We start from the raw sequence: 9,054 nt of genomic DNA, 5'->3' as shown, positions 1-9,054 counted from the left end.
AATGCGTCATTTAGCCTGACATATGGGTGGAAATGCGTCAGTTAGCCTGACATACGGGTGGAAATGTGTCAGTTAGCCTGACACATGGGTGGAAATGCGTCACTTAGCATGACATTTGGAGACATTATTTAAAAGGAACATAAAGGAATAATTTTTTAGCTTTGTGCATATGTGTCAAATCTACTTGTTGGGCTTGCCTGGTGGTCACCAGAACAATACAAGAGAATTCATCTGATCTGGAGTGTGGCGAGATCAGCCATACTATTTTTATGATGTACATTGCATTATCTAATTTGTGCCCCATTTAAATCTCATTGGAAAAAAAAATATTTCAGCAAATGAGACCCAGTGCTGTGTGTGACGGGCACTTTCCGATACTTTTGGATAATCCTTGATGAAGCACAATTATGGCCATCGGTGTTGTGTGATGCCATGTAATAAGGGTAACGCTGCCTGGCCGCATTATACATTGTCACTGGGGGTGGGGAGTGTCATGAGTCTATGGAGCAGGATGACTGGAGCTTAGAGCTTTCACATTGCATCTGGCAGAGGCTGGATCTCACCATTGAACTCCTCAAACTTCCCATATTTTTCCTGCTGGCTCCATGCACAGTGCTGTGTGATCTAATGATGTTTCTGTGCAGAAGACCCCCAGATGACTACACTATAAGCTTTCATATCCTTACAATGCTTCTTGTCATTGAATGCCAGGCTAGAAATCAGCACATTTCAAGATTTGTGCAGCAAAATCCCACCAGTGGATTTGATCAAGGAGTCCTGATCTGCCCTTTCAAAGAAGTTCAAGACATGGGGTATCAAGGGCAGGATTTGAAGACACATGGTAACTTTACAAAAATTGGAACTCATATTGATGGCACAAGAGGAGCACCCCTTAAAACAAGAAGTGGCTGCAAGAAGAGAAATTTAGTTATGCAAAGTATCTCCACCAATGCGGCAAAGTCTGCTTTTAAGCCGCCTGTCATTGCTTCTAACTCCCATGCATCTTACAGACCAGTGACTGCTAGACTCCTTTCAATTCCAGAGATGCCACTAAAAATGCCAACTATTTCTACTACTTACCCCACATCTCTTCTACCAATCCCAGTTACTCCTATGCTTCCTCCTTTCGCCTCCAAATACAGAACGGTTCGCTCCCTTTACCCCCAAGCCATAACTTCATCCTACACCGTGAGGGTTCCCGCAGGAGGGGCCCTTGGGGAGACCGTCTTTACCGTCCCAGACAGGAGATACCGGGGTAAATGGTTTGAAATCAGCTGGCCGCCCAACCCTCCGCTAAGGATAGAAAGTGGATCTGGACGGCTGTATCTAACCCATAAATTGCAGGGTGGGCAGACAGAAATACAAGTGAAAGTGCATAATCTGGAGCAAGGTAAGAAATGGACGTTGTGCCGTTATTGCAATAAAAGGGAATCCTGAATTTATGTAGAGCATAAAAAAGTACTCATGTGATATTTTATTATTCCCAAGACATGTTTATATGTGTATGTAATGCGGTCTGAGGTTCACACTGTCAGTATTTGGTCAGAATTTTACATCAGTATTTGTAACCCAAAACCAGGAGAGGAACAAATAGAGGAAAAGTATAATAGAAACATATGCACCACTTCTGTATTTATCACCCACTCCTGGTTTTGGCTTATAAATACTGATCTTGTTCTCTACTAGAGTACTGAAGTGCAATTGTGCAAAAATTTGGAAATTCCACAAATGATAAAAAAAAAAAGCTGAAAACATCCGGATAATGAAACTCATGCAAATATTTGTGACCAACCCCCCCAAAAAAGTAAGGATGGAAAAACATGTGGAAAATGACACAAAAGCCATAGAAAAATTTTGTGCAAAAATGAAAATGCCTAAAGAACAAACATTTACTTCTCCAATTTTTTTTTTATCAAGATCTATGCTTGATAAGTTTGTCAGTTTCTGCAATCATGGTTGAGCTAAACTCACACGAATTCTTCTCTGGTCCTTATAGCTCACTACTATGTATCAGTGCAAGTAAAATGCAATCAGAGTGCAGGGTTCCAATGGGGTGATCAAAAGAGCATATTGAGGTCTCCTTCAGACTTCACGTTTTTTAAAATTTTTTTTAGCAGAGTGTCATCAGAGTTTGGTCAGAATTTCACTTTTTTTTCACTAATGAGAAAAAAAAAAGTTTCTCCACCTTCTCTTATCAATCGGTGAAAAATGGACGGAGCATGGATGGCTTTTAAGCACTGTCCGATTTTATTCAGAGGCTCATAGACTTGCATTGCCGATTGTGATCCGACACTTGGATCAATACCAGACATGTCTACTCAATTTTCATCCACTTGGTCTGAGGAAAAGTGCTGAACACATTTAGGGCTCAATCCGAGTATCTATCCGTTAAAAAAAGCGGACAGCAGTCGGACCATTATTATTCAATGAAGCAGTGCAAAGGAGCGATTATTTTTAGTGACCGCAATAGAAAAAAAAAAAAAAGTGCAGTAGCTTCTTCCATAAATCAAATGAGACTCGGTCACTCGAATTTATGGGTGCGCCCAAAGAAAAATTGGATGCCATATGGAGCAACAGTACGGCGCCCAATTTTTATGGATGCATTGCAATTCTGTAACATAGGAAACTGTAAATGGTTAATAGTCGCTGCTGTAAAAAAAAAATGGATTGCATACGGATGACAAGTGAGAAATAAATTGTCCCACTTTACTAGATGAGATTTTTACACACAGTCGTGTGAAACTACACTTACAGCAATGAGGACTACGTGTATAGCTGCAGCACTATAAAGGTACAGTGTAAAGGGTTAAAAAAAATTAATCACTTTTGTAAGAGGGGGTTTCTGGCCATAAACTAATCATGGTGAAAAGAGTTCCGGCTGTAATCTGTAGGAAAACTCTGCAGCAAGTATTCACTATGCCTATAGCGCCACCACAGGGACAATTAGGCATTGCATAGCCCCTATTCATTTCAATGGGATATTATGATAATATAAAGTGGGGATAAAAGTAAGAAGTACTATGCAAAGCATGGAATGCCTCCTGGGGGTCCTTCTTTCGTATATTCCACATGATAAATGGAATTTTGACTTATTTAGAATTGTACTAAAAGTATCACTTGACTTCCATATGCCGGGAGTTACACTATGAGCAACATCCTAAACCTTAGACTGGGTTCAGATGAAAATGTATTTAAAGGGTTATTTCTAAAGTATATAATCCCTAAACCAATTTAGTTAGCTTTGCCCTTAGTTGATTGCATAATGCTATTCTATGGATAACAGTATCGTATTCTAGCAATGAATGTTCTATAAAGAACACTTAAAAAAAAAAATCCTTTTTCCATAATATTTTGCATATATTTCTCTTGAGTTACAGGTCATATGATTTTTTTTTTTACTCTGGTTCGATGTTATAACAGGTCTCCTAAGTGTATCCGGCGCTCTGATGGCCATGTATCGATAGTGTATCTGCCTCCAGGGAAGCACTGGCAATGAACGATGTAGTTCAAGGTTATTTGGTGCTGTAGCAATTTATAATGCACTTTACAAGAAGTAAACACCGCAGGGCGCTGCTATGGGTTTATTTCATAAGACAAATGCATTAAAATGGATTCTTAGATGTTTGATGTGACGTGACCAACACTACATTCAATCAGAGGTAACAAGACGTTGAACTACTGAGCTAAGTAATAGTTATGTTGAAGATATGTCTTAATGATATTGGCTGTATGTTTGGGGTCGTTTTCATGCTACAGAATAAGGCCGGCGTCACACTCAGCGTATGTAAATACGGTCCGTTTTTTACGGCCGTAATACACAGAAAAGTCCCCAAAATAGTGATCCGTATGTCATCCGTAGGCAGGGTGTGTCAGCGTATTTTGCGCATGGCATCCTCCGTATGTAATCCGTATGGCATCCGTACTGCGATATTTTTTTGCAGGCTTGCAAAACCGACATCTAATGGATTTATGTGCTCAAATGTTCGTTAAAAGATATATACAGTATATATATATACATATATATATATATATATATATATATATATATATATATATATATATATATATATATGTCATTGAGACACACATATATATATTCTGTATTTATATTTAATTCAGCGCGATATATGTGAAAAGCCGGTAATTCAATTGCCGGCTTTTCATTTCTCCTTCACAAACCCGACAGGATATGAGACATGGTTTACATACAGTAAACCATCTCATATCCCTTTTTTTTTGCATATTCCACACTACTAATGTTAGTAGTGTGTATGTGCAAAATTTGGCCGCTGTAGCTTGTAAAATAAAGGGTTAAATCGCGGAAAAAATTGGCGTGGGCTCCCGCGCAATTTTCTCCGCCAGAGTGGTAAAGCCAGTGACTGAGGGCAGATATTAATAGCCTAGAGAGGGTCCATGGTTATTGGCCCCCCCTGGCTACAAACATCTGCCCCCAGCCACCCCAGAAAAGGCACATCTGGAAGATGCGCCTATTCTGGCACTTGGCCACTCTCTTCCCACTCCCGTGTAGCAGTGGGATATGGGGTAATGAAGGGTTAATGTCACCTTGCTATTGTAAGGTGACATTAAGCCAGATTAATAATGGAAAGGCGTCAATTATGACACCTATCCATTATTAATCCAATAGTACTAAATGGTTAATAAAACACACACACACACACACACACACACACACACACACACACACACACATTATTACACAGTATTTTAATGAAATAAAGACACAGGGTGTTGTAATATTTTATTATTCTCTTAATCCACCTGAAGACCACCGTCCTGAAACAAAGTAAAAAAAACAAACAACAATATTCCATACCTTCCGTTGTTATGTCCCACAATGTAAATCCATCTGAAGGGGTTAAATCATTTTACAGGCAGGAGCTGTGCTAATGCACTCGCTCGTGCCTGTAAACCCCGGGTACTGAAAGGAAAGCTGGTTGACCTGTAGTTACCTTGAGTTGCGGTGATGCGCCCTCTGCTGGATGTCCTCATATGAACTCGAGCGTGGGAACTTTTCCAAGGCTCCAGTTCATGAGGACATCCAGCAGAGGGCGCATCACCGCATCTCAAGGTAACTACAGATCACCCTGCTTTCCTTTCAGTACCCGGGGTTTACAGGCACGAGCGAGTGCATTAGCACAGCTCCTGGCTGTAAAATGATTTAACCCCTTCAGATGGATTTACATCGTGGGACATAACGACAGAAGGTATGGAATATTGTTGTTTGTTTTTTTTACTTTGTTTCAGGACGATGGTCTTCAGGTGGATTAAGAGAATAATAAAATATTACAACACCCTGTGTCTTTATTTCATTAAAATACTTTGTAATAATGTGTGTGTGTGTGTGTGTGTGTTTTATTAACCATTTAGTACTATTGGATTAATAATGGACAGGTGACATAATTGACGCCTCTCCATTATTAATCTGGCTTAATGTCACCTTACAATAGCAAGGTGACATTAACCCTTCATTACCCCATATCCCACCGCTACACGGGAGTGGGAAGAGAGTGGCCAAGTGCCAGAATAGGTGCATCTTCCAGATGTGCCTTTTCTGGGGTGGCTGGGGGCAGATGTTTTTAGCCACGGGGGGGCCAATAACCATGGACCCTCTCTAGGCTATTAATATCTGCCCTCAGTCAATGGCTTTACCACTCTGGCGGAGAAAATTGCGCGGGAGCCCACGCCAATTTTTTCCGCGATTTAACCCTTTATTTTACAAGCTACAGCGGCCAAATTTTGCACATACACACTACTAACATTAGTAGTGTGGAATATGCAAAAAAAAAGGGATATGAGATGGTTTACTGTATGTAAACTATGTCTCATATCCTGTCGGGTTTGGGAAGGAGAAATGAAAAGCCGGCAATTGAATTACCGGCTTTTCTCTCTAACACCGCTGCGTATTTCTCGCAGGTCACACTGCTGGTCCGTGTGTAATCCGTATTTTTCTCGCCCCCATAGACTTTCATTGGCGATTTTTTTTTTGCGCAATACGGTGACAAACGCAGCATGCTGCGATTTTGTACGGCCGTACAAGACCGTATAATACGGATCAGTAAAATACGGCTGATAGGAGCTGGGACATAGGGAATCATTGGGCCGTGTGTTATGCGTATTTTACGGATGCAGTTTATGCGCTCATACGTCCGTAAAACTCGCTAGTGTGAGGCCGGCCTAAGTTTTGAGCCAATCAGATGCCTCCCTGATGGTATTGTATGATGGATAAATATCTGTATTTCTCATCATTGAGGACACCATTAATCCTGACCATAACCCCAGCTCCATTAGCTGAAATGCAGCCCTAAACTTGTAGAAACCTCCACCATGCTTCACTGTTGCCTGCAGACACTCATTATTGTACGCCTCTCCATCCCTTTGATGAATTAACTGCCTTATGTTCGAGCCAAATATTGCACATTTTGATTCATCAGTCCAGAACGTTTGCCTGGGTGAGACCTTGCTGATGCAATATAACTACCTTGTATATTGTTGCTCTTCTTAATCTTGCCATGGTGTGTGACCTGTGACATGAAACTGTCTTCCACAACCTCACTTTTACAGAAGAATTTGACTTCACCTCATTTTAAAGGTAAGGTACCACGTTTGTAGATCATTAATAAATCACTGTAATGTAGCATAACATGCTGCTATAACCAAGTTTTAAATGCACGTGAAACAGATTTCGTGTGTTATATGTGTTTAAAGAAGGAACTGGGGGCTGACATCTTGGTTTCACAGCAGTTCACGACACTAACAGTGTCATTTTACAGCACCCCATGGACATAGGAGATAATAGACCGGCGCGGACCCTATCTATAACATTGTAGCTGCATTAGCAGTGAGCTGGGCACGCCTCTGTGGGCTGCACAACTCACTGCTGTAGGTGTGACTAGCTGCCATTTTAATATAGCCCAGTGCTCTCTGCCCAGCTCCACTTAATGCTCCCCCTAGTGGTCAATATATATATTTGTAAGAAAATATATAATATTTTTCATATAGAAATGTTTGCAAACAGTGCAAACATTGCATTAATACATTTTATTTAGTATTTTAAGCTTAATTTCACAAAAAAAAAAAAACTACAAGAAAACTGGTGGCACCTTCCCTTTAAGCCTCCTGTACAGCCATTTCTGTTTCAGCTGTTTTGAAGGCAAAGGTTGGTTGCACCAAATATGGATTTGATTTAGATTTCGCTTTTGTTCATTAACTTTGCATTTTGTTAAACAATTAACACTTCTATTTTTGAAAGCATTCTTACTGTGCTCCACTTCTTCCACACTTGCCTAAAACTTTTGCACAGTGTAAATGCTGCTCTCTCCGGAATTTGGCGTTGTTTTTCTTTTCTTTCGGCTTCTCTCCATTTCTGAGACATGGCCCCTTCTTCCCTGTATAGGAATCTAGTCTTTTTAGCCACATGAATGAGGTCTCAACAGGGACTATTACATCAGGTAAAGAAAACCATATATTTATGGCAAGTGGCAGGTCTTTATTAAGAGTTATTGTAATGTGAAAGAATGTAATTTTTTGGAGCTCCCATACCACTGACTGTTACAGCAAAATAATATATATATTCTATATACAGAATATAGATAGATTGATAGATACACTGCCAATTTTGCAAGTTTTCCCACCTACAAAGAATTGAGAGGTCTGTAATTTTTATTGTAGGTGCACTTCAACTGTGAGAGAAAGAATCTAAAGAAAATCACATTGTATGTTTTTTTACATAATTAAATTGCATTTTGTTGCATGAAATAAGTATTTGATCACCTACCAACCAGCAAGAATTCTGGCTCTGACTCCTACTCTGCACTCATTACCTGCATTATTGCACCTGTTTGAACTTGTTACCTGTATAAAAGACACCTGTCCATGCACTCAATCATACTCCAACCTATCCACCATGGCCAAGACCAAAGAGCTGACTAAGGACACCAGGGACAAAATTGTAGACCTGCACAAAGCTGTCATGGGCTACAGGACAATAGGCAAGTAACTTGGGGAGAAGGCAACAACTGTTGGCATAATTATTAGAAAATGGAAGAAATGCAAGATGACTGTCAATCTTCCTCAGTCTGGGGCTCCATGCAAGATCTAACCTCAAGGGGTAAGGATGATTCTGAGAAAGGTCAAGAATCAACCCAGAACTACATGGGAGGACCTGGTCAATGACCTGAAGAGAGCTGGGACCACAGTCTCAAACATCTTTAGTAACACACTACGCCATCATGGATTAAAATCCTTCAGAACACACAAGGTCACGCCAGCACATGTCCAGGGCCAATTTGAAGTTAGCCAATGACCATCTGTATGATTGAGAGGGGGCATGGGAGAAGCTAACATGGTCAATTGAGACCTTCAACCTGGAGGACACAGACAGAAAATATACGGGCCCTTTGCAGCCTAAGAACTCCTAAAAATGCAAAATTGTCCCTGCTTTGGAGGTAGAAATGGCCCCCTTACCCCTTAAGCCCCTGTGCGACCGCACAGGTTGCACCAGTGATATGTCCGCCCCTGATATACTGTATATACCCATTGCACTTGGCCTACCCCTATAAGCTGATCAAAAGGGCTCAGCTATTATCCAGCAAGTGCTCATTTTTCCTGCAGTGTCTCTCAGGAAAAATAAAACCTTACACAGTTTCCACTTAAATCAATGGATTGTGTATGGAACAGATGGATATACTGGGCTATCTGGAGGAAAACGCTTTCTGGAGGTCAAAACAAGACTTCTCATTTTAGAGTAAATTTTGAAGCAAACCCCACTATGTAAATTACAGGAATATGCACTGCACAAAAAAATAAAGGGAACACTAAAATCCCACATCCTAGATATCACTGAATGAAATATTCCAGTTCTAAATCTTTATTCATTACATAGTGGAATGTGTTAAGAACAATAAAACCTAAAAATTATCAACGTACAGTACAGACCAAAAGTTTGGACACACCTTCTCATTTAAGGATTTTTCTGTATTTTCATGACTATGAAAATTGCACATTCACACTGAAGGCATCAAAACTATTAATTAA

General features: G+C 40.3%; 1 protein-coding gene across 1 annotated transcript in view; it reads left to right on the top strand.

The window, feature by feature from the left end:
• The first annotated feature begins 501 nt into the window (after positions 1-501).
• LOC143783318 (neural-cadherin-like) overlaps positions 502-9,054 on the top strand; it is a 99,547-nt gene continuing 90,994 nt past the window's right edge. The window contains exon 1 of the mRNA XM_077271723.1: positions 502-1,390. Within this exon, the coding sequence (XP_077127838.1) occupies positions 502-1,390 (889 nt within the window). The remainder of the gene's footprint in view (positions 1,391-9,054) is intronic.

The sequence above is a fragment of the Ranitomeya variabilis genome, chromosome 6 (assembly GCF_051348905.1).
Source record: "Ranitomeya variabilis isolate aRanVar5 chromosome 6, aRanVar5.hap1, whole genome shotgun sequence".
NCBI classification, from domain to species: Eukaryota; Metazoa; Chordata; class Amphibia; order Anura; family Dendrobatidae; genus Ranitomeya; species Ranitomeya variabilis.
The sequence above is the reverse complement of the archived record's forward strand: the minus strand, read 5'-3'. Positions and strand labels throughout refer to the sequence as shown.